This window comes from Barbus barbus (assembly GCF_936440315.1).
Source record: "Barbus barbus genome assembly, chromosome: 32".
NCBI lineage: Eukaryota > Metazoa > Chordata > Actinopteri > Cypriniformes > Cyprinidae > Barbus > Barbus barbus.
The window spans coordinates 22,982,284-23,009,480 of NC_136760.1; the positions used below are offsets into that span (position 1 = coordinate 22,982,284).

Below are 27,197 nucleotides of genomic sequence, written 5' to 3' on the forward strand. Positions count from 1 at the left end.
TACTTAAAGACATCAAAATGGACTGGAGTGGTGTGGATTACTTGTGGATTATTTTCATGTATTTATCAGCTCTCTTTCTGACGGCACCCATTCACTGCAGAGGATCCATTGGTGAGCAAGTGATATAATGCTAAATTTCCCAAAATCTGTTTCCATGAAGAAACAAACTCATCTACATGAACATCTTGGCCTGAAGGTGATTAAATTTTCAGCAAATATTTATTGTTGGGTGAACTATTCCTTTAATGAAAATACAATCACAGTCTAAATTATTATTTTTTTTAATGATGTTTTTATTAAAAATGTGCTTTATAAAATTCATTACTCAAATTAAATAAACAGAACTATAAAAGCATAATATCACTGATAATATTGCAAAGGAAAAAATAATTTCACTTACTCTGAACATAAAGGTGATGTGTGTAATGCAAAAAAAATGACTGCTTTTAAGTTTCCAAATAGGTTCACGCGCCTTAAACTTTCTGAGCATAAAACAGCTTATTGATGGGATTTTACAGCATTTTAACATCGTACAATTACACAAATCACCTTTAAATGGAGAAACACTGATTGAATGTCTTTTAGAGGCACTGCTGCTTTGTAACAGTGTCTTTCTCATACTCTCTCTCTCTCTCTCTCTCTCTCTCTTTCTCACACACACACACATGTTGGTTTTTGTGGTTTATGGGGACTCTCCATAGGCGTAATGGTTTTTATACTGAACAAACTGTGTGTGCTATTGCCCTACACCAACCCTACACCTAAACTTAGCCCTCACAGGAGACTTTGTGCAATTTTAGATTTTCAAAAAAACACCATTTAGTATGTTTTTTAAGCCTTTTGAATTACGGAGACATAGGCAGTGTCCTCATAAACCACCTTCATATTGTAATACCTCTGTCATATCCATGTCATTATACAAATTTGTGTCCTCATAAACCACATAAACATGCACTCACACACACACACACACATCATAGAGACACAACTTTAAATGGACTCTTAAAAGCTTGCCATCCAGTCAAATTACAGATTTGACTTTCATTCATTTTTTCTGTAAAACCAAAAACCCAAACCTGGGGGAAAATTACGTCATGTTCTGCATGTTTACTACTTTGGCCATCCTATTATTGTCTTTGATCCATTAATATAAGAACCATTTTTGAGATAACATTGCTCTCAGTGAACAGGATGGTAAGCATTTAAATGTGCACATTTAAACTTCCGACCGCATGAAAGTTTTAGAAAAGGCATTGTGTTATATGGTTCAAAATACAAAAGAAATCACCCACCCTCCACATGCAAAAAAAAAGTGAAGGGAGGTGTTTAGTGAAGATTATTCAAAATAGTTAAACTGTATATGTGTACATATTTTTTTTTTTAAATAAATAAATTTAAAAAAATACACTTATTTTTATTCTTTTGATATTTTCTTCCAAATAATTGTAAAGTATATAAGCAGCTAGTCTTTCTACATTAAATATGGCAAAATAACTAATCTGATCTCCAAGTCCAGACACAGTGGATAATTCACAGTTCAATATCCAAATGCATAGTTCTAGAGTGGATCTCTTCAGCTTTCAGTTGTCTCTTCTAGGTCCTCTTACGGTATGGTATATGGCTGTTTAAATGATAAATATGGTTAAAGTCTGATTGGGTAAAAAAGGAGTACTGTTTTAATCAACAAAGGCAATGTATAATCCTCATCCTTTTGCCTGAGGAAGATATAAGAGTTCAAAATGTCACTTTTGAATCAGAAATTGAATAGAATCTGGAACTGTAATAGCAGTTTGAGGACATTTACTCTTGTTTTTGACATTTGTTCATAGTTTTCTGTGCCTAACTTGAGTTGGATGTGGACTCATGTGGATGTGGATCATTTTCCACAACCAGATTGGTCCACTTTTGGGGTTATCATAGTTTTGTTGCTGGTGAGGTCACAGTAAAGTTGTTTCTCCCTTGTTTCAAAATACAGGGTCTATGTCAGTCATCCCATCCAAATGTCCTGCCTGTCATCTGGTAGAACTTCATGTTGAAAGGCCTGTAGAAGTCTCTAAGTCTCTGCACGACCTCAGGGTCAATGTTTGGATGGGTCCGCCCTTTGGTTTTACCCAGGCAATGGGGTTTGCTGCTGCCCTCTGCCTTTTTGAGACAAGGGAAGCCCTTGGTCTGGTTGAAGTAGAAGTGTTTGTCTGTGATGATCCTCTTGAGCCCCAAGAAGTCCTGCACGCGGCCCAGCTCTCCAGCCGGGTCGCTGATCAGCCGCTCTCCGCTCACGAACAGGATCTGGCTCATGGGGAAGTACTGCAGCCAGTTGTCCAGGTGTTTGGCGTAGATGCCGATCTGAATGGCGCTCCACGAAGTGTCGATCAACCCTGTAGTCCTGTTTTTGAACGTCAGGCTCTCAAAAGTAGGAATGTCAGGCTTCTTGGACAGTGTCTGCGTGTAGTCAGAGATGGCTCGAGTGACGGGGTCCCGGACCACCACGATCAGTTTGGTGTCGCGGGACATGGCGTAGATCCGGGCCGGAGCCTCGCGGGTCACAAAGTAGCTTGGGGTTTTCTCCATGGTGATCTGGCCCTCCAGGGTTTTAGGCATTAGGTCCCTATGGAGAAAGAAAGAGAGAAAGATAAGTCGATGTAATTATGGTAGCAGTTATATGCTGCAGCTACAGAACATACACTACTTGTTAAAAGTTTGGAATAATTATAATTTTTGTTAAATGAGTCTCTTTATGCTCACCAACACTGCATTTACTGATCAAAAATACAGTAAAAATAATTGTGAAATGTTATTAATTTAAAAGAACTGTGTTCTATTGTAACATATTTTAAAATATAATTAATTCCTGATGGCAAAGCTGAATTTTCAGCATCATTACTCCAGTCTTCCGTGTGACATGACCCTTCAGAAATCATTCTAACTGTTTTGGTGCTCAACAAACATTTCTTATTATTATCAATGTTGAAAACAGATTTTGCTGCTTAACATTTTTTGCAGAAATCATACACTATCATTCAAAAGTTAGTAGTAAGTAAGATAAAAAAAGAGGGGGGGGGGGGTACAAAATATTTCTGTTTCAAATAAATGTAAATTAAAGAATACTGAACAAATATTACTGTTTTTGCTGTATTTTTGAGCCAAAAATGCATCTTTGGTGAGTAAAAGATACTTCTTTTAAAAATCATAATTATTCCAAACTTTTGACCAGTATTGTATATAAATGTTTAAAGTATGTGTAGTACTGTGTTTATGTTTTTTTACTTGAAAGAAATCGGTTATGCTCACCAAAACTGCATTTGATCAAAGCGTTACAGTCAAAACAATATATTAATAGTATATTGTCATGATGCACTTTTTTTTTGTTGTCATTTTACAACTGTTTTTGGTCAGTTGTTTAATTGGTAAACTGTATCTAAAGATTTTTGCTCTCACTCTAAAACAGCATCCAACACTCAGAGTTCTTCTCATAGTTGACTTCTGTTCATTTCTGAGAGGATGAATGCTTTTCTCACAGGCTCTTAGTGCCAATCGAGACTCCATTAGACCATCAAGCACTGACCCCAACATCACATGACCCTAGACTTTCTCTGCTGTAATATAGGTTTCTTTTCTTTTGTAGCAGAGTTACTGACAAGCCAAATTATTGAGCAAAACTGCAAAAAGACAGCGTATCTGACAAAAACACCAAAATAAGTTTCTGTTCATGCTGGTTTTAAGACAGTCCTCTCTTAAGAAAAATAGCTGTTCATCTTGTTTCCATTACAAGTCAGCGAGGGCAGTTGTAATACTTTTCATGTGATTTTTCTCTTGTGCTTTGCATTCTAGCTCTGTCGTATCTTGAAGAGGAAGAAAAGAGTCTAATCTGTTTGTCCATGCCGCTCTCACTCTCTCTTCCCACTGCTCTCTAGTGCCTTCGGGACACTGACCTGAACCAAAGAGGATAAAAGCAGTGGATTAATGATTTAAGGCACTCCACCATTTAGAGCCTCATAAGGCCTGTTCGCTTCAAATTCAGCCCGAGTGCAGAATGCAGCCCTCAATTATTTATCTCCCTCCTCTGGGGGGTTTAGGCCCTGACAAAATGGCCTCCCTCTACCCCAATGGCGGTTTATGGGCCGTAATGGCATTAGCGGGCCGAGGGTCAGTGGCTTTAGATAGCCATTCAGGTCGCTCTGAAAATGGCCCTTATTGTTCATTGTCAATTGTATTTCATGTCACATGCCAGCACAAATTCATGCCTCCTGATAAAAACAAGAGCCCAGTGACTTTCCAGCATGTGGCAGCTAGTGTTTATGTGCTGTGCAGCTGGGCCGTTTCGCTCAAGTGAACACCACAGGTTGCTGATTGAGTCGGGTTTGCAGCACTCCCACAGACGGAAGAGGTTTCTGGAGTGCAGATTAAACTGGTGATGTAACACACAGCAAAACTTTTTGCATATTAATTGTTTTTCAATTTAGTTGATGTTTTAAGTGACTTTTAGTATGTTTTTAACAGGATCAGACCCCCAAAAGTAATCTGGGGTAAAGTGTCTTGCACATACAACAATGCTGATAGTTCAAACATGCATCTAGCGAAGTTTGAACTTGCAGCGGTTAAGCGCAATTAATCCCGAATAACGTTATAAAGTTTTTAAATATACTTTTATATTGCAATAATTTCATTTTCAATATTCAAATGAATGTAGAAACAACATAAAGACAGTTTATTTTTAATATTTGTTTAATGGCATCTTTTTTTTGTGAATGATGGTGAGTATCACTGATACCAATACTACTGATGTCTCTAGGAAATTGTTCTTTTTTCCTAATATTTAACCATTTAATAGCCATTCAACATTACTGTATACTTGAGAGCTAGCAATTTTATCATTTATTAAACTTTAAATATAAAAAGAACAACTTCTAATTCTAGTTAATTTAAAACAATCTTCACATAAACCCATTATAATAAATTACCTGTGCCCTTCAGCAAGTAGGAAATATACAGAAATTGAATAAAGTTTTCAACACTAAATTCTAAACTAAATAAAGATGAATCCTTAAAGCTACAAAAGTTATTGATTTTCTCTTTTTTCTTATGTCCTTTTATTAACAGACATCATAGCAGCTGGGTTATTAAGGTTATTTGGCTGCTATTACTTTAAGAGCTGCCGCTGCTGAACGTGAGGCGGATCTGACACGTATGCTCATAGTTTCATTCACGCTTTAATATGAAATGATAGAGTCTACAGCGCTCGCCACCATATTTGTGTGTGCAATCTAGGAGCACAGTATGAAGGCTGACAAACAAAGCTCACTCGTCACCAGTACCTTTTCCGTGCTAGATTAACTCGCGTCTGGCGCTGAGGCGAAGTGGAGTGCACGTCTGAAAAGTCTCCCATTATATGTGGTTGTAAAGACGTTCTGCATCTAAATAAACACAATTCTTGTCAAGAAAAAAGAGACAGAAGCAGCAGTTGTGCGGCCAACCCTAGCACTGCCCCTGCGCTGACTGCATTAAATATTTTTCTAACGCTATTAAACTGGAAAAATTAATCGCCTGTGTTCTAATTTTGACAGCACTAATGTACACACACTTTTCTTTTCTTTCTTTTTTTGCATGTTTATTTTAGTAATTATAGCATGCATGTGAATATTCTGTTTGACAGGCTCACTGACCTACATAAATTTACTACTAAATGTTACTAAATATGCCATATAGTTACAGTACATTCTAAAACCAAAAGACAAATGTGCAAAATATATAATTCATGGGACGTTTTAAAGATTTAAAAAAAACAAAGGCAATCTGAGCTCCACCTGTGAGGTTGTAGGGCCATCAGGGACAAGCTATGTCCATGTCAAAATGCACAACATTGCCGCTTTTATAAAATTGACATGAGCTTGGTCCAAACTTGGCATACATATTTAATAAGTTGCAACGTTTTGTTGTCAAGACAAAATAGTTGTGCTGTGTTTTTGCAAAGAGCCCAAAGAAAAGTCCTGGTTCCACCATCCCACAAATTAATTAAAAATAATTGGTATGGAAATTCTATCCAGATCTTGTTTTTCTTTAAAGTTAAATGTAATATATACTTGATGTAATTTGACTATTTAATTTAATGATTTATTTTTGTCTAGCTCAACAGTGCTTCAGTTTCATTCTTTCATTATATGGAAAAGAAGGCCTGAGACTATCCTTCACCTTATATGTTCCAAGGAAGAAAGATATTCTTCGAGGTTTGGGAACACGGTTAATAAATGATGACCAAATATTCCTTTTAGGCTGCACTAACCCTTTAAATGTGAGTACAAAAAGACAGGAATCTTCTTTTGGGATGCGACTTTTTGAAAAAGACCAGCAGTCAGAATAAATCTTCTTCATCTGTCACAGCACAAGGCCATTTCTCAGACATTGGAGCCCATAGAGAGTTTAACAAAGTTAAACAAACTCTTGTGTGCTTGTAAGTCTCAAATGATATCAGCGAGAGAGGGAGCGAGAGGGAATTCAAGGGAGATCTGGGAAGACAAAGTGATAGAAAAAAGAGAACATATGACGGACAGCTTTCATGGCTTTACAGTTCTCTGAGGGACAGTATAAAAGGGAGGGTGCTAGAGAAAGAATATTTTCCTCCATTCTCTGGCAAGGGAAAATGAGGCTTTTTCCAACAGATGCTTATTGGCGGCGCAAATGATGTAACACTTGAAGTAGCTTTGCCTCCGAGCACAAATGATTTACAGTCATTTCAGAGCAATGTTTGATGTCTTCTTCATGCTGTAAGAATATGACTCCCTGTACACACATTCAGCCATTTAATACAGGCAGAAAGCCTCAGCCATTAAACACATCCGGTTCATTGCAGGGTCCAACACGTCGTAATCCAACTGAAGAATATTGGCCAAATGCTTTGTTTCAAATTCAGACAATGTTCTTTAAAGGGAACAATGTTCTGTTGTCATTTACTTCAAACCTGTGTAAGTTACTACTGTGAAACACAAAAACTCATTTTGAATGATGTTTCAGTGCAGTTACAATTTAAAATGTTTAAATGTTCCTAAAAGAAGTTCATGAGTTAATTGTATGAATCAAATCTTTTCAAATAATAATATAAATAATATAGGCAAATGAACAAAAACTATTAAAAATGACAAAAAAAAACCCTCCAATCAAATTATTAAAAATTTCATTCAAATTAAAACTGAAAATATAAAATAAAATCTAATTTAAAATATTAATAAAAACTATAATAGTCTCGCAACAATACTAAAATAACACTGAATATTGTGCTCCGCAGAAAAAAAGAGCAAATGATGTATATATTGGATCTTGATGTGAAATTAAAAACCAACATTTTGATAATCATATATTAAATGCTGCATGAAAAATGTAGACCTGAATCTTTTGAAGGCACTAGATTACACAGTTTCATTCAAACATTTCTTAAAGCATTCTGCTCCATTTGTGTTTAATGCAAAAGAACTGCCGCCAAGCATCTCTCTTCATATCAGACCAGATTTACATCTTCCTGTTGTAGCGCAAGTGTGCCGTACAGGGACAGACAGGGGGCACGGCGAGTCAAACGGGCGGTAATCACAAAAAAGCACGAGGGCCACACCGCCCTAGATTCATGTCTCCCCGTAGAGAGGTAAAACACCCATAAATATCTTCCACAACTCCACGCTGGCAACCAGAGCAGATAATTGTCATCTAATTGGCTCAATATTTCTAGCCTTTGGCCAGAAAGTCTCTTTCTCTTTTCCTCACTGCTGAACTCAGTGGAGTTCAAAATAGTGTGTCTGTGATTTACAACGACCGTCACAGTTTGTGTGTGAGTCTGTGTGTTTTGAAATAACATGAATTAACTACAACCGTCTGACTTTGTGACCCCGTCAGCCGGTGCTTTACGAAGCTGCAATGTTTCACCTGTCCTGAAGTGACTCGGAGGTTGCAGTCTCTGACGGTTATGCGAGAGCTAATCACTACTGATGGACAGCAGAGGAGGTGAGTGCTGGAAATCATACGTGTTGTTTCCACTCAACCATCAAGAAGGCTCTGGCTGTTGAGAAAAAAAGCTGTTATTGTGTGTGAGGTCTGTTTGTGTGTGAGCTTTTGTTATTTGCCATCCGCAAAGTTTAGTGCCAGACAAGTGTAGATTGTCTTTTGTCATCTATTGTAGTGTTTCTCACCTCACTTTTCAACAAATATCTTATCGTACACTCAAGGCGAAGAGTGACATCTGTGTGCATTTTGCTGTGAAAACAAACTGTTGAAGCAATGCAGATTGTATTAGAGTGATAGAGTCGTTGTATCATTACCATTACACAGCTCTCTGGAATACTTGATTCTGATTGCTCAATCACAGCATTCTACAGTCAAATATTTGTATATAATGGCTGCTAAATGACATAACTGCATAACTGCGTTAGACTAACTGGCATTTGTCACAGCACTTACTGTACATATGATTGCTCTTTTGTTGGTTTGATTGCCTCTATTATCCTCAAGTTGCTTTGGATTAAAGTGTCTGCTAAATGACTACATGTAAATGTAAATAATTGACCATTAATAATTGACAGTCCATCCAATTCTACATTCTATCAGATTTTTTTGATGAATAGATTTCTGCTATTTGCAAAATTGGGTATGTTTCTTTGTTTATTATTGTAAGAGTGATACTCTTACACTTCGAAACCACTTTGAATCAGGGTCCATGTCACTATTATTTAAAAATATAGTAATAATATTAAATATTTATTTTGAAATAATGATTATTTAAATTAAAATGTTGCATTTTTATTTTTTATTCAACAAATTAAAATTAAGTATTTTTTATCTAATGATTTAACCAATTAAAACACATTTTTTTATTTTTAAATTTAGCGTATATAAATATATATTATTTAAATATATACATACAACTATAAATTATAATAAATAAACAATGGAGAATAATATGGCTGTCCAAAAATAAGGTAATTCAATCTAGGTTTAGAAAAGTGCAAAATTAGCAAAAAGCGCTGGAATTCAAACTCTAGGATTTATAGCTGGAGGGAAATCTGCAGAAAGGTTTCCTGTATTTCCTTATAATGCGAATAAACTGGACAAAACTGCAGGGATATATTTCTCACAGAGACTAAATATGGGAGATGAAATTTTAAACAAATAGTTCATTTCATGACAGATTCAAGAATGTACACACACAACGATTTTTACTGGTACCTTATGGTATTAATTCAGTCAGTGATTTAAACTCCTACCATAATCCAATAAAATCTAATTTAGGCATTCAAACAAAGTTTCCAGACCTGACACATACACACGCACACACTGTACTTTATTCAAACCACAGTCAAACTGGGCCAGTGCAAGGGAAAATGTACACCGATAGAAAAGTTTTTCACTGAGCCGCTCCACTTTCACTATAACAGGAATAAAGTGGAAGCCGGAAATTTATTTAGTATGTCTACAAAAAAAAAAAAAAAAATACTATGTTGAGTGCTATTTATTCAACCTTATTTTGAACAAATAAATCTTTCGACAGGAAGTGCAGTAGGCTGTTATTGTGGTGTGTTGCAGGTGTTTTTCCCATTTCTTTTTTTCCTTTCTATAGCAACTGCCTTTGCACAGTTTAGTAAAAATTTTATAGAGTTAGCTTTACAGTCTGTTCTTATAAATATATCAGCAGCATTTTAAGCAGCACAGCTTCCTCTATCACTCTCCCAGTCCACGTCTCTCTGTGCCTCAAGTAACTCCCAAGTTTATTGTGTAAGAGAGGAAAAATAAGCAGTATCTCTGTGGCAAACTTCTTGTGAATAATTCACCCTCTCTAACTGTAGAAAAAGATGGGCTGGAATGAAAGACAGAGAGAAAATACTCTCTGCCATCAGAGGATGAACATGCGTTCACATTCCACCCGTTAAAATCCACACACACACAGATATGCACCTCTTCTTCCCCTTCTTATGGCCTTCCGTTACGAGATGGGGAACTTTAATGTTACATTTGCTTTGAGGGCAAACCCTGGCCGCTCCTCTGATCCTCTTGGCAGCTAAACTGGGCTGTGGATTGAAAAGTGAATGCTTGAAATGAGCTGAGTGTGGCTGAAGACATTTGTGGATTTATAGTCCTGATCCCCTACCCCGCTGCCATCGCAGAAACAGACGGCTACTAGAGAAGCAGTTCACGCATTAGTGTGAGTGTGTGCCACTGAAGAACTGTCAATGTGTGCGTGTAGGCTTCAGGATAGCATTCTAACATACTGCTCTTAAAGTGCCCCTATTATGGGGTAATGAAAGGTTCATATTTTGGTTGTGGGAGCCCCCAACAACAGGTTGACATGCGTGCAAGATCAAAAAACACTTTCATTGTTTTATAATTAGCAATTATTTTTTCCTTGCTTGCTCAACGACTCCCAAACGATTCGCTCAACGATTCATTTTTCGAAACCCCTCCTTTGCGTGACGCTAATCTGCGGTGATTGGTCGGATTGGTCTCATTTTCAATTCATCATGCCTGTAATGCCTGATAAAGCAGCGTTTGTGAGTGCAGTGCTGCATTGTGTACAGCTTTACCGGGGAAACAGCTATTTTTACCGCTCCAAAGCGACACCTGGTGGCAAAGAATGAATTTGCATTTTCATTCAGACCAACGCAAAAAGACCAACAAATGGGCAGGCAATATGCTAATGTTTCATGTTGACGTCAACATGAAATGGCTTGGAATTCGTTGTAAAAATGACTGGTTTCAATGATTCAGAGTCGACTCTTTCTTTTGAGAGACAATAACTTTATGCACGGTGCACGTTCAGATTTAAAACGTTGCAGGATGTTTTCATTTACTTAGAGCTTTGTTACACACTGTATGAAAGGAAATTTTCAAAAATCCATAATAGGGGCACTTTAATATTGGTATAGTATATACTGTAGTATGCATACTCTGTACGGTATGCATATAATACCCTACATTTTCCAAAATGAGCAGCATACGACTCTGTTTGGAATACTGAACGCTTAACTTGTCCTTCCATTTCAGGAATGATCAAAGAAATTACATCTGTGATTTTTAACATATCTTTTTTGATTCATTATGTGATTCGACTATCAAAAATTAAGACATTTTGATACAAAATTTAATCGGAAAAGCAAAATATAATAATAATAATAATAATAGTAATAATAATCTAGATCTATAGTTGTTTTTATTCTTTTCAATTTATTTGGCCTTTTTTTAAGGATTGTTCATGTCTCAAATTTTAGCAGTCAGCACTATATATATATATATATATATATATATTGCATACATAATATATGTGTGTGTACTGTATATATTTATATGTATATATTTAAGAAATATTTACATATATGTATGTATATGTGTGTGTTTTTGTGTGTGTGTGTGTATGTATATGTATATTACATATTATATACATATAGATTACTGTCACGTCTGTGTGTTTAGTTTCTGTTTTGACCTAGTCTGTGCCTGTCTCGTTAAGTTCATCGTTACCACCTGTTGTTTATTAATTATCCCATTAGCCCCTGTGTTCTTAAGTCCTGAGTTCTGGGCCAGTTATTGTTTCTGGGCCAGTTATTGTTTGATGTTACGTGTGTTGAGACTACCCTGAGTTATTCCCTTCTATTCATGTGGATTATAATATTAAAAGACTGTATTTTGGATTCCCTTCTTTCCGTGGAGTTTATTCTACCCGAGATTGTAACAGTTACATATTACTTATATTTTTTAAATACATGTATGTGTGTGTGTATTTACATATACATATAAATATAGTGGTGTCAAAATTAGTGCATTAATGCAGGCGATTAATTTTTTCAGTTTAACGAGTTAAAAATATTTAACGGAATTAACGCAGGGGCGGGATGGGGCTAGGGCTTAATTTTATAGAGAAATCAGTATTGGTATAAGTGATACTGGCCTTCAGTCATTAAAAAAGATGGCATTAAACATTAAACAATATATTGTCAATATATTGTATTATTTGTTAAAACATACTCCAATAATCTTTGTTTTATTTACAACTATGTATACATTTATGTATACTACAATGTCCTCCTGTGCTAAGCGGGCTTAGTAATGCAATGGATTCTACAGCCCTGGTCAATATGCCAAATGAGATGCAAAATGAATCTTTGCATACGTGTATCCAAGTGGCTGTGGTGACCAGGGATGTGCACACAGTGTGTGTGTTGTAGGCTGATGCCAAGGGCTTTAGTGTAAGTTTGCGCTGATTTGACACGCATGCGCTGATTTGTGACTGCGTGTTTTGAGTTTGAGCTCCATCAAGTTGTTTCTTTATTGTCTATTTCTTTATTGTCTATAAAGTCAAAAATCTGGGTGTTATATTAGACAGCAACTTGTCCTTTGAAAATCATATTTTCCATGTTACAAAAACAGCATTCTTCCATCTTAGAAACATTGCCAAGCTTCGAAACATGCTACCTATTTCTGATGCAGAAAAGCTAGTTCATGTATTCATGACCTCTAGACTGGACTATTGTAATTCACTGCTAGGTGCTAGGTAAAAAGCACTATAAAAATAAACTTGAACTTGAATAAACTTGAAGTTTGAACTACACTTCAGTATGCCATCTGCTTTACTTTTTAATGTCTTTCTGACCCACTTGTTTCCGAGTTGCAGTGATTCACAGACACCACGTACAGCAACAAGATTACTCTTAAACAGGTTAAGCCCCGTTTATCTCTTTTTTCATTTTTCACAATGTCTTATCTTTTTCTCCCTGTCTTACACATTCTTGCTCTTATTTTTCAGCAAATTCTAGAGCTTGAGAGTGATAAGACACCTAAACTTAATGCCAAGCTAATTTTTGAGGCTTTGTATTATCTGAAGATCAGTTTAATACTGAAGCGGTGCTGCACATCACAACTACTTTGGTTCTTCCAGTGACTCCAAGTAGAAACGTGACTGGAACAGGTTTTTTAGTAGACCTGCATCTGTGATGTACATGTCAAATTATTGGTCAAGTGAAAGTGTTTTATTTAATCTCAGTTTCACTTGCAGGACACCATATGTTTATTAAGAGTCAGCACTGAGTAGTTTATGGAAAAAAATAATGGCTGTGTGTTCGATTGCTGAGCTGTGCAGAGATTAGTTAGCTTTAAACGGCATATTCTTTAGTATATCCTCTTCCATTTAAGCCTTCCGTTAAGAGGCAATGATTTTGTGCCAGGTTCATTCTTTCTGCCAGGCGTGGATACGATCCCTCAGGAGGAAGCTGGAGACGATTAGACGTCTGTTACTCCAGACCTATTAAAAATCCCTCAGTAAGAACCACATAAGGAAAAAAATAACAAAGAAACTTGACCTATGCAAAACAACAATCACTCCATCAGCAGCAATGGCCTGCTTGATTTCACAGTACTTACTAAAGTAATATATTGGATCTATAACTTTATTAATGAGGTCCAGGTGTGTACAGAGACAATTTGTTGTAGCTATATCTAAATATAATTACGGAACAAATGTCTTAAAGTGGAAATGTCTTTGTTTTTGCTCAGTGACTTGGGCACAGACTCATCTGGTAGTTCCCGACATTTAAGGTCCCTGGATTATTTTGCTGGAGCAGAATATCTTGGACTGTAAGGTCAGTTCCATGTTGTACTAGATTCACTGTATTATGTCAACGTCTGGAAAAATCTATAAAGATTGTCTGTTTAGTCTCAGAACAGAAGGCCTTAAGTTCACTGCTTCGATTGAGTGATTGTTTTGTGCAGCTCAATAAATGTTAACCTCACCTTGTGCACTGTAATCGGCCACAATCTATTCAGCTCCAAACAGGGTTATCATAGGTTTGAATTCAGTTTTTATTTTATTTTCAGTTTGTCCTTTCGGTGTAGTGTAGTTTTGGTTTACACTCTGGCATTATTAGTTTTAAAAATGTTCATGTTTTATATGTTTCATTTGTATTATAGTATTAGATTTTGATTTATATTTTAGCTTTAGCATTGTACTGTTATATGATACAGTATTATTCAAATAGCATTTGTGAATGTTTAATGAAGGCGAGGCGAATCTCTGTTCTTTATACAAATATTTACATACATTTTTGACCACGTTTAATTTTTTTAATTTTCATTTGTATTTTAATTTTGGGTTTAATTTTATATTATCACTGGTTCCAAACAATCTTGTGGTATTTTAATTTTTAATGAAGGTAGGTTAAAATTTGAAAACTTCATTATTTATCAAAAGTTAACGTTAATTTTAGCTTTTTTTATTTTTAGTTACTTTTTGGATTCATGAAAATGTGTTTTATTTTAATTACATTTTTCACATTTATATTAGCTTTTATTTGTAATTTAATGTTTTAATTTAGTTTTTGTTAGCGATACAGGTTCCAGTCACTAAGAATGTTTTGAAATGACAGTGTTACATACTATATATATAGAATATCATCTGTTTTACTATGAATAGAGTTCTGTTGTCAGGACTAAACGGTGATTTAATTAGCAAAAACGTATTCACAAATTCTCACATACTTGCTTCTTTTTATTCTACCCTTGCACTAAAACCATGCTGAACCAGAAACACACTTGCTGTGACCACATTATGTTCCTCTGTATCTTCTACAGCTGAGGTGATCAAAACCAACACATATGGCAGCCATGCTGTGGTGGTGCTCGCTGTATCATTAGTCTGGCACTCCTACAGTGAAATCTGCAGGTACTTGCTTCTTGTCAATGACTTTCAGACCTCTAGTACGCCTGCATATGTTCCCTATTATAACAGAGGCTCAGAGGATTCGCTCCACATGTCAGAGTTCTTCCTGTTAGTTGTGACGCTGTGGGTGAGAGACTTGCGCTGACTGCTAGTTCAAGTTGTGCTCAAGGCACTACTGTGATGTTTTGCTTAGTATTTTACCCCTTCTGTGTTCTTCAGGAGGGCTCTAATATCATTGCCGCTGGGATTGGCATGTTTACCATGGTGTAGCATCTCCTCTTCTTTTCAAAACAGTTTGAAGACATCCGGGCATCGAGGTTGAGAGTTTCTGGAGTTTTGGTATTGGAATTTGGTCCCATTCTTGCCTGATATAGGTTTCCAGCTGCTGAAGAGTTTGTTCTTGTCTTTGACGTATTTGTAACGAGTGGGGTGGGGCGGGGCCGAGAGCCGTGGGAGCGGAGCGAGGCCAGTGGAGTTTAATGATAATGAGCGACACCTGCGCCACTCACCGGTCTCGAGTCCTACGGAGGAGCTCCGGAAGGATAAAAGGAGGACCACGAGGAGACGAGACGGGAAGGCGAGAGAGGACCAGGCCTGGACTTTATTTTGTGTTTTGTGGGCGGCGGTCATCTGTGAGGGGCTGCCGCTTGACTTTTGTGTTTATTTATTTTATTAAACTTGATTGAATGTTCACCGGTTCCCGTCTCCTTCTTCCCGTTCTACGAACTGTGTTACAGTATTTTTTGTTTAATGATGCACCAAATGTTCTCTAGTTGAAAGATCTGGACTGCAGGCAGGCCAATTCAGCATCCGGACTCTTATACTATGAAGCCATGCTGTTGTAAAAGTTGAAATATGTGGTTTTGCATTGTCCTGCTGAAATACACGTCGTCTGGAGGGGAGAATATGTTGCTCTAAAACCTTTATATACCTTTCAGCATTCATAGTGCCTTCCAAAACATGTAAGCTGCCCATACCGTATGCACTTATGCACCCCATACCATCAGAGATGCTGGCTTTTGAATTGAACGCTGATAACACGCTGGAAGGTCTCCCTCCTCTTTAGCCCTGAGGACACGGCGTCTGTGATTTCCAACAAGAATGTAAAATTTTGACTTGTCTGACCATAGAACACTTTTCCACTTTGAAACAGTCCATTTTAAATGAGCCTTGGCCCACAGGACACGACAGCGCTTCTGGACCATGTTCACATATGGCTTCCTTCTTGCATGATAGAGCTTTAGTTGGCATCTGCAGATGGCACGGTGGATTGTGTTCACCGACAGTGGTTTCTGGAAGTATTCCTGGGCCCATTTAGTAATGTCAATGACAGAATCATGCCAATGAGTGATGCAGTGTCGTCTGAGGGCCCGAAGATCACGGACATCCAACAAAGTTTTTTGGCCTTGTCCCTTACGCACAGAGATTTCTCCAGTTTCTCTGAATCTTTTGATGATGTTATGCACTGTAGATGTGACATTTGCAAAGCCTTTGCAATTTGATGTTGAGGAATGTTGTTTTTAAAGTATTCCACAAGCTTTTCACGGACTCTTTCACAGATTGGAGAGCCTTTGCCCATCTTTACCTCTGAGAGACTCTGCCTCTCTAAGATTCAAGAGTTTTATTTGTCACATACACAATTATACAGGGTATAACCAGCAGTGAAATGTAGGTCAGGTCCGCTCCAAGGACAGTGCAATTATAAAGAATACAAATATTAAGAAGAAGTACAAACATAAAATAAAAGATAAGATAAAATAAGATAAGATAGGATACAAAATATAAATATAAATGTGCAGGTCAGTATGTTGTTGACAAATAGTAATGAGAGGAATGTGCAAAAAATAATGTGCAAAAAGTTGTACTGGGTATTTGAATAGCAGCAATATGAGGTAGAGAAAAATTATGAATAGCTTATTGATATATGATATTTACATGGAGAAAAAATTATGAATAACTTATTGATATGGTGATATTACATTGAGTCAAGTGATATTTGACATCCCTTTTATGTTACAGACCTGATGTCAATTAACTTAATTAGTTGCTAGATGTTCTCCCAGCTGAATCTTTTCAAAATTTGTTGCCCCCTGTGCCAACTTTTTTTGAGACCTGTAGCAGGCATCAAACCATGCTCATTTAGTGGATAAAAGTGTAAAATTTCTCTGTTTAAACATCTGTTATGTTATCTATGTTCTATTGTGAATAAAATATTGGCTCATATGATTTGAAAGTCTTTTAGTTTTCACTTTATTCAAATTTAAAGAATGTCCCAACATTTCCGGAATTCAGGTTGTAATATTTTAACATTCTAAAGCCATATAGTAGTTTTCTGTGAAGTACAGACCTAAATTTATATCATTATTCACTGATAATATTGACTTCCACTGAGCTGGTAACCACTGTGAACAGATCATTGAGTCAGTCAAGAACTGGATCAGTCAGATTGAGGAATGAGACATTCAGGCTATTTTTGTGAACTGCTTCATTGAAAAAAATCTGACTCAGTGATTGGTTCATGCATTTTACATTTACATGTTTTCCTACAATTTTGGCCTGTTCTTTATACAAAGCTATCGTATGGCTTCCAGAGACTTAAGAACATATTTTAGTCATGTAGACTACTTAAAAAAATGTGTACAATAGTTTTATTGTGAATTTGAGTCTTTTTTGAAGCTTGAAAGATCTGGACCCCATTGTAATTGCATGGAAAAACCTTCTTTATAGATTATTATATCATTCTTCTAACTTTCTTTCTTCCTTTTATGTTCCACAGAAGAAACCCAGACAGCAACATAGTTTTGACCCAGATCTGGCCCGTGTGAAATCCATGCGGGCCGGATCTAGGCCGACACTGCTTGCTGTCTGGGAAGAAAATCATATGGGTGTTGAATGACATTAGGGTGAGTAAATGATGACAGAATTTTTTTTTTGGTTGAAGTATTCCTTTAATTTATAGTCGACTATTAGGAAAGACAAGCCATGTAGAAAATTTGTTTCAATGCAAAGACCACTGTAACCAAAAGCTCCTTCTTCACGGTTCCTCATTTGTATCCCGAACACCAAGAACGAAACTTGCAAAAAGGTTATTTTGCCATTTCTAGTCCCCATTCTGAGATGCAGACCAGTAGAGACGGCGCAGCATTCTCCCAAAGAGAGAAAATCATCAGAGCCACTATAAATCAAACTGGGTAAAGATGACATGAACAAGCTGCTCTGTGCTCAAACTCTCCTCTTTTGTGTGTGACTCTGGTAACAGGGCTATAAATTAGACATTGTGCTCTCATTGCTTGTCTAATATGGACCAGCGGTTCTGAAACCAATACCCTGTGTCTGTGAAATCAGTGCACGAGGCTCATTCATCATCTGGATTTTTTTAATCCATCGAAATAGACCGATGTCACCATTTGCATCTAAGTTCACTCCCAGATCACTCGTGTTTGCTGCTTTGGAGAAACCATAGTAATAAAAGCTGATGTAATTATGACTTAATAACTAATAATGTGGGGTTACACTTGAATGAATGCAAATAGGGCCAGCATATGGGTGCACACTCGCACACTACCAGTGCCATGCAGAAGGGAAATCCCAACTCAATTCCCGGCACCTGGTCCTCCCACAATATGAAATCCTGTCAAACAGCGGCTGTATGAAGGCAGCCATTGTTCTGCTCTAAAGACAACAAAACCTCTCTGGCTGTGTTGAAATCAGGATAGGGACAATGACTTCAAGACCATAAAACACATGTTATATGTTCTATAATCTAATATAAGACAATCATATAAAACCAGTGCAAAAACTTGCCTAAACTTGCATATACAGGACCCTATGAAATCCATTTTATTTTTTCCCAAATTCTGTTTTATTTTTTATTTTAACTTTTTTTTCTAGACTCTATTTGAATGGTTAAATTGTAATTAATTAAAATAATAAATGATAATAAATAATTAATTTATATGGAATAATAAATAATTAAAATCACGAAACTTACGATATTCAACAGCAATTTATTAAATGTTTAACAAAAATGTATTTTTTATATTTTTTTTCTAATAAGGTTTCAATAATAATTTTATAGTACTATCATTACATTAAGTACTTTTTCTGTCACTGTTTCTTCAAGTTAAATTGAACTTTTATTTTGTTGCGTATTTATTGCATTTTGATCTAAGTGTACAGACCTATTTTTGATGTATCCATCTAGAATTTTGCAAATTCCATGACATTCAATGACATTCCACTTTTATGACTGGATTTCGCAATTCCATCCGCGTTTTCCGCATCGCTGAACTCATAGAGCCCTAGATATATAGCATGCAAATTGTGATGTCTGTCCTTACAATGTAAAATCTGAATGTGAATTGTAGTATAAGTTTAGTCCTTCTGCTTCAAAATTGGTTTTCCTTTGTAATTATTTGTGAAATTTACCAACAGCCATTTTTTTTTCAGTGTAGCTGTCATATATTATGATTGTCTAGCCCGTTTTAGACATAAAACGCCATACAGAAGAAATCTGTTTAAACAATCTGAAGCTGTACAGGGTCGACTTGGTCATGGCATTTCTACAGGAGCCAGAGGTTTATTTCCTTTTTATATCAGAATACAGACGTTTTGGTGTCTGCACCACTTTTATTGACCCATTTAGGCCAATACGAGCTAAAAGGAGGCAGAGGCCGAGTAGTGCGGTTTGGGAAGGGATGAAAGTAGGGAAAATGCAAGATGATAAAGAAAAAAAGTGAAGGCTTAGGGATGAACCATCAAGCACTTTATGGAAGAGTGAGGAGCAAAGCTGATTACACAGAGTCTGCTCTCTCTCTCTAAGTCCCTCTCTGGTTGTCTTAAACTTTTCTTCTCTTACTGTAAGCTATAATCTCTATTTCTTCCTCGTTTAATTTCTGCTCTTTCATCAACCTCACTTGCACTTCACTGTCACTCTCTCTCTCTCTCTCCTCTTCCCTAGCTCTTTCCATGTTATTATACTTGAGTCTGTTCTTCACTCAGTCTCTGTTCCTCATCAGTTCTCTCTCTCTCTTATACAGTTCTCTCTCTCTCTTATAAGACTCTTATACTTTGAGCTCTACTAACACAAAAGACTCCCATCCTGCTCTGCCTGTCATGGTGCCAAGCTGCGAGAGACATAGCAGCAGTCCGCGCACAGCTCTTCTCTGCGCTGCTGCAGCCTGCCATCATACAGACTTCTCAGCGCAGATTAGCATGTTTAAAAATGCCATTTTATCCCATGCTTCATATAAACTCATTACAGTGCTAGCAAGGCAGAGCTAGACTGATATTCCTTAAACATTCTGCTTAGGGGTTTGTTTTGGACCATATTAAATGTATTAAATGGGTGGTGATGGCGCAGTGGATAAGACACATGCCTTTGGTGTGAGAGACCCGGGTTCGAATCCACTGTGAGACACCAATGTGTCCCTGAGCAAGACACTTCACCCCTAGTTGCTCCAGAGGCGTGCGACCTCTGACATATATAGCAATTGTAAGTCGCTTTGGATAAAAGCGTCAGCTAAATGAATAAATGTAAATGCACCCCAAACATACAGACCTGACTGTAGAAGTTTTCTTGTATACATTTCTAGAGGTATAGAGGAAAATTTTTAAAGGTTTCATTTTAAAATTATTATTTTTTGTATAAATAAATATATAAATACATTTATTTAAATACATATTTGTATTTCAATACATTTATTTATTCAAAAAGTCCACATTTAGCATACAAAAATTGTCTATGGTGCCAGTTGGACGTCAATGACATTCATTGGTTAATAATGTCATTAGTTCTCAAGTGCATTTCAACCAAATGTCATAATGTTTAACCTGTGGCATCGATTCAATATTTGCATATTGAATCACAATTGGTCTTCTTTCTTGCATGCATTTGCATACCGAATAAGAATTACTCTTTCTTTCATATATCTATTTAATCATCTGCAAAGATGGTGTCAGGTCATGTTGATTCTCACATAAAGCTCACAGAAAAAGTATAATTTGATTATTTAATTTGATGAATTGATTTGATTAAATCTATCTTACCTGAAACATTAACACCTTGCAAGCACTTATAGCAAATACAGTTACATATACTTTCTATTCCTTCTTCATAGAGTTCTTGTTCACTATAGCATTTTCAGAAACAAACAACCAGCAGTGTGTAGCCATCATGAGGTCGATTAGAAGTCTGTTGCTTTAAATATTTGATGGGATTTCATCTCCCTTTCCTCTTATATATTGGGCAGAACAAGTAATGTTCCTCGTAATAATGTGTTAGTGCGGTAATTTATCCGAACGAGGAGTTCGAAGAAAGGCAGGAGGGCTAGAAAATGGGAAAAAAGGGGTGGGTTAATGTCCCATTTCCATTTTGGAGGCCTTTTTTTTTGCATTAGCCATTAAGTAAATAGCCCAAGAAAGAAATGGAGCTGCGTGCACCTCGTTCAGATCCAATAGCGGCTGAATCATGCGGTACAGGTGACCATGACGATAAAATGAAAGGCAGTTGTGTTAGTATGTGTAATATGCAGGAAGATTGACAAAGAGGGGAAGAGATGAGCAGGACGATGAAGAAAGCCTTTGTGGTTTGTAACGGTGTCTGAACTGAGCAGCGGTTGGACTGGGATCGAATTCAACAGATTCAACAGAACCAAAAAATATGCGGTGAACCCCGATAAAAAGAAATATCCGTCCTTGGAGAATAGAAACATGTTGAAATACCTCTTCCTTTTTCCTACAGTGAAGGTAAACCCATGCCGCTGAGTAGAAACGGTTCGCTTGCTGATAGGAGGGTGTTGTGAAAAGCTGTCAACAACGGTTAGGTTTCCGTACGGCACTGTTATTTAAATGAAGAGGAGAAGATGAGGAATGGATTACAGAAGGATGCTGTTGTAAGGCTTCAACAAAAGAACTATTGAGAACTCGGCTTTTGTCTTGGAACAAAATGGAAAGATTGGTTTTTGATAGAGTGGCTGTTTGGAAAATAAGCCAGTTTTGCAAATAAGAAAAACAATGGAAGATTTTAAGTTTTGAATGTTGGCGAGCTTAAGGGTCACGGAGCCTGTCCTGTTAAACAAAAGACTGGTCATTTTAACGCAAACTGACATCTAAGTGAATGATGATGCTTCTTTCTGTGGTATATTTATTCACAATCCGAGTTATCTGTCTTATAACTAATGTGCTTATTCCAAAAAATAACTCTTACTTTCGACTCTATAAACTACACACTCTTCATGGCAGTGATTATAAATGAACAGTTGTCTATGTGTCGCCCATAATGGCATATGGGGGTGTTGGGGTGGGCCGTCCCGATATGATAACTCACCTAATCAATCAGAGAGATTTTTCTCTATTTTTTCATACTGATGCAATCGCTCCTCAAGACGCATTAGCATAATGGGAGAGTGCTGAAGGAAGATAATGTGTGAATTTTTGGGGAGTCGAGAGAGAGAGATTGAGTGAGGAGGCCATGCTTGAAAGACAAATGCCCCACACATACCAAACAGAGTCTATGAATAAAAATGGGGCGTGAAAAGAACGATTAGAGATCGAAATGGATTATAATGAGGACGGGATCACTGTATGAGCATCGCTCAAGAAAAAAACATTTGCCAAAATATAGAGAATAAAATGCGTATTAGCTGCATTCATATTCTCGGTGATTTAACATCTGATATATAATGCCATCTGATTTGCATATACATTAGCTCTCACGAGCAGTACGATGTATGAAGATTGCAGAGGAGGCAGTTGGTCATTTACGCACAGTTTGAGGCAGCAGAAGTGAGTAGATTAAAAACATTTTGTGTGTGTGTGTGTTGGATCAAATCTTGAATTATTTTTTTTTGGCAATTACGTGAAAAGCAACACCGCCAGCTCTAAATCTTGCAGTGCTGTAGTTTAAAGTAGCTCCACATGAGTATTTCTGTCAGTGTGCGAAAGCATCTTTACAGTTAAATGAGAACCCAGAAATTGACATTTACACATCCTCCACATCAACACATTTCACATATTTAAATTGCCTATGTGCAGCCTGATGCAGAGTGCCATATTTGAATACATGCAACCCGATCTCATGAGAAAGCCTTTTACAAGGTGGCGATTTTGTAAGAATTTGTACGAAAACCTACAGTTTTTTAGAAAACAAGTGTGCATGAAGGTCCACTCCAAATCCAACTACAAGCAAATTGTACAAAAGGTACAAATTCATATTGTACATAGCCAGCTATTTGCTTTGCCAAAGCCTAAAATAGTTATGAATTGCCATGACTGTTCTGATATATTTTGAGAAATTTGATAGCTGCCACTTAAATTTTCCACAGACAAAGCTAAGGTTTCAAATGGCTTATAATATAGTGCATACAGTCTTTATTTATTTATGTATTTAATTTTTTTTCACTCTGGAGATAACTGGCATCTGACCTTGTTCACTTTCATTGTATGGTAAAAAGAGCTCCTTTTTTTTTGTTTCACAGAAGAAAGTCTTGAGGGTTTGGAACAACATAAGAATGCGTAAATTTAAACATTTTTGTGTTATTTTAGTGTTATTTATATATGGTTGCAGTATTTATTCATGTTGAATTAACTTTTATTTTTAAATTTAAAATTTTAGTTTAAGTTTTAATAATATTGTGCTTTCATTTTTGTATATGTTGTTTGCTTTTTTAATGTATTTATTTTATTTTTTATTTTAGTTGCCAAAGCATTTCTAATTTAATTAGTTTTTTTATCTAATATTTTTTTTTATTTCAGATTTATTTCAGTTAACAGAAGCAGTTTTTAATAGTTTTATGTAGTTGTAATACATACTAATATTTAATAACTTATAAATTATAATTTCTGTGTCCTACTCAACATGCAACTTATAATCAATATACAACTGTAACTAAAATGCCTAACAAGTTTTGGGTTTATCCATGAAAACTGCAGTGATCACTAAAAAAATAGCTTTGATTTGACATATTTTATATATACATACAGTATAAGAATTTCAAATGGCACGTTTCCAACAAAGAATCACACAGTTAATCCTCTGTGATATTGTATTTCTCCAGTCCCTGTTTGAAATTAAATTCATTGCTCAGCTATGCCGTCCAAATTATTAAGAAGAATTCGATTAAAAAGATTCCAATGATTATTGCAGAATAACTGAATCTCTGATGAAAACAGATGTGTCGTCTCTGAGATCAGCACAGAAATATACAGCCATCCCAGCACATATTTCACTTATCTCTCTAATGAAATACACTGCAGTATTAACAAAACATCATTTCATGTCTCACGGTTGTGTAGGCTAAGCACATTTTGAGATTTTCGAACAATGCGTTTAGAGCAGCCTTCTTCCTTCACACACCCAGGAGAGGTTTAAATTTCTCCAGATGTTAAAAGAAATATTATGGAAAGATATTGTAGGTAGGAAAGATTATGTATTATAGATTTTCTTATCTGTGCAAAACTCACCGCCACGATGATAGTGTGATGTATGTGGTGTGAAGGTATTCTGGATGGCTTCTAGGGTGTTGCAAGGGTATTCTGGGTGGTTGCGTATTATTCTGGGTGGTTGCGTATTGAGATAAATCTGAAGAACTCACGTCAAGTCTGGATTTCAGTCTATGAGATTTTCCCCCCAGCTGTTTTATTGGATACCAAGCATAAAGCATAAATCTGATCACTTAGAAAAATAAGGATCAGGGTCAGAGGTTTTCTAGTGATAGTTGTAGGGATTGGAAGCACCAATATCTACACAGGACTTCTAAGTCTACTCTTCCTTCCTCTCTGAGTGACAGAGGTTATTATGACCCTGATGGTCTGATCTGGTCAGACGTCAGAGCATTGATGTGTGGGATTGTTTGTATGCTGCCTAGAGTGACATTAGGTGTGGTGGGAGGGCTTGAAACCTCATTTGAGTTAATAAAATGTCTCAAAATAGTTTGTGTAATGGAATTATGGTTGTTGTGGAAACTCTGGGAGACCTCAATTAAGGTGATAAGCAAATGAAAATAAATTTCCCACAATGGTCCGCCTGTGTACAGTAAACAGCGGGAGGAAACAGGAAGTGATCTGAGGAGAGATTTTTAAAAGTGGACATAAATCTCCATATAACTGTACAATGCTCTTCCAAGCTGTTTTCCCAAAGGTCTCTTGCTCTGAACAAAAGGAGGATTTGAAACTTCCTCCTCAGAGAGAAAATGAGGAGTAATGTATACTTCCAGTAGACTATGGCTAAATATAACTTGAGTTCTGTGAATTTGATAAACTAATATGGATAAGAAAAGACCATTGGCTCTCAAACTGATCGTTCTCAGCAATGCAGTAGAGCATGATGTCTGACAGATTCATTTTTTTGACTTATGATTCCTCACCTTCTTTTAAAGTAATACTTTACAGTTGTGTTTGTATTTATTTCTTTGCCACATTTCAGTGCATTAGATAACAAAAGAAGAAAGAAATTTCTATGTCTTCTATGTCTGAATACAAATGAATCTCAAGCTTTTCTCAGTTCTCTCCACATTTTGTTCTTTTTTTTATTTTTTAGGTGTTTTTTTAATTATTAATTATTTATTGATAAAAATTGTTCTTTTTTATATATTTTTTTAAATATATTTATTACATTTTATATTTACAATTTTTTTTCTTGAAGTGAATGTATAAGTGAATATTTTTGTATAAGTGCCACTTGGTTTGATATTTTGTTCATGCCAATCATACATTTTTAAGTCGCTAATATGTCTTATTCTTTTTGAGCATTCAGACAGCGAGATGTTTTTCAAGTGCAAACTGCTTTTATTATCCAGAAACAGTGGAAACATCATCATTACTTGGGACAGTAGCTGAAGGGTGTGTCTCTCAAGAGGATGAAGGAATGAGAGATTTAAAGGACCTCAGAGGCATCGCAGTTCTCAGGGTGTCCTGTTTCGGGAGGATGTCAGTAAAAACACTCTCTTCCTGTCTCATCTGTCCAAGCTCTTTAACTATGCTGTCACACTCACTCTCAAAAGAATGACATAGATATACTATACTAGTCTGAGTGTTATTAAATGTTCAAAGCTTGTAGGCGAGGTCGTACAAGCTAGTGGTTTCCGTTTGACTCCAAATGAGAAATTTGAAATTAATCTAATGCAGTTAGTAGTTTTTAACCACACTATAGTTCAAAAGGTTACTGGCCAGTGATTTATTTATTTTTTTTCAAGAAATTAATACTTTTTATTCATTAAGGACAATAAAGTTTGTTGAGCACTAAATCAGCATATTAGAATGATTTCTGAAGGATTTGGTGGCAGTGAAGACTAGCGTAATGACTGCTGAAAATTCAGCTTTGCCATCACAAGAATAAATTACATTTTAAAATACATTAAAATAGAAAATAGTTATTTTAAATTGTAATAATATTTCACAATATTACTGATTTTACTGTATTTTAACCAATAAATGCAGCCTCGGTGCAGCATAAGAGACTAGTTTCAAAAATATGACTAAATCTAATCCTAAACTTTTAAATGCCTGAGTACATATGCAAGTTACAAAAGTCAAGTAATATTTCTGTCCAGACTGCAGAAACACTCCCTTGTCTTCCATTGTACAGACAAACAGGTAATCCCATCCCATGCTGTTATTTCGTGAAAACGTTGGGACACTCAAAGAAAATATTGCAATAAAAATTATACATGTGAGAAACCAGGAATTATCAGAAATTGTGACTGGAAAGACATGGAAATTAATAAAATCTTAAAAGGTTATGGAAAAGTCATAGGCATTTCTAGTCTACTGTATATAATTTTTTCTTAGGCTAGAAATTACTCTTTGTGTGTGTTCACTGCTGTGTGTGTGCACGTTGGATGGGTTAAATGCAGAGCACAAATTCCGAGTATGGGTCACCATACTTGGCTGAATGTCACTTCACTACTCTTTGTGACTGCAATAATTTTAAAAAGCTTTTATTAGTCATCTCAAATGACTGGAAAAGTCTTGGAAATGTCTATACTCCTATATACATTTTTGTAACTGTTTTAGAATTTGTAAGTATGATCTCTGGAAAATGATTTCTAAAAACCCATGACTAAGAAACGGCTGGAAAAATCTTGGAAATTGTTTAATCCTTCCTTTTGGTATCGTCCCGCTTGCTCTGTTTCTCAACAAATACAGCATCTTTTTCACATTATTCCGAGCCTAATCGATGGCCAATAAATGCGTAATTTTTCACGAACAAGAAAGCAAAACAAGCAACGAAGTGCTTCTCCTCCATCACTTAGTCACTGTGTTCTGTCAAAGTTCCTCCAGACTGTTTAATGGCGAGTCAGGGCTGGTCCATTAGCAATTAGAAGTGTTCAGTTTGGGACTCATTAAATTACTGGACCTCGTCAGAGGAGTCTGTGGTTACAGTATCCATCACAGGCCGTTCAGAGGCCTACACTCTATCTTTATGCAAAAGAGCCAAGCTCTGCCAGCGGCCTTCATTCGTCAGCACTCCGGTGCCAGAGCGGGTCACTCTCTCCTGATGACTGATTCGTCTCCGTGCCGT

General features: G+C 36.4%; 1 protein-coding gene across 1 annotated transcript in view; it reads right to left on the bottom strand.

Annotated features, from left to right (window-relative positions):
- Positions 1–283: 283 nt before the first annotated feature.
- The window catches only part of LOC306852537 (heparan sulfate glucosamine 3-O-sulfotransferase 3A1-like), a 41,779-nt gene continuing 14,865 nt past the window's right edge, over positions 284–27,197 (bottom strand). The window contains exon 2 of the mRNA XM_079389442.1: positions 284–2,605. Within this exon, the coding sequence (XP_079245568.1) occupies positions 1,984–2,605 (622 nt within the window). The 3' untranslated portion in view covers positions 284–1,983. The remainder of the gene's footprint in view (positions 2,606–27,197) is intronic.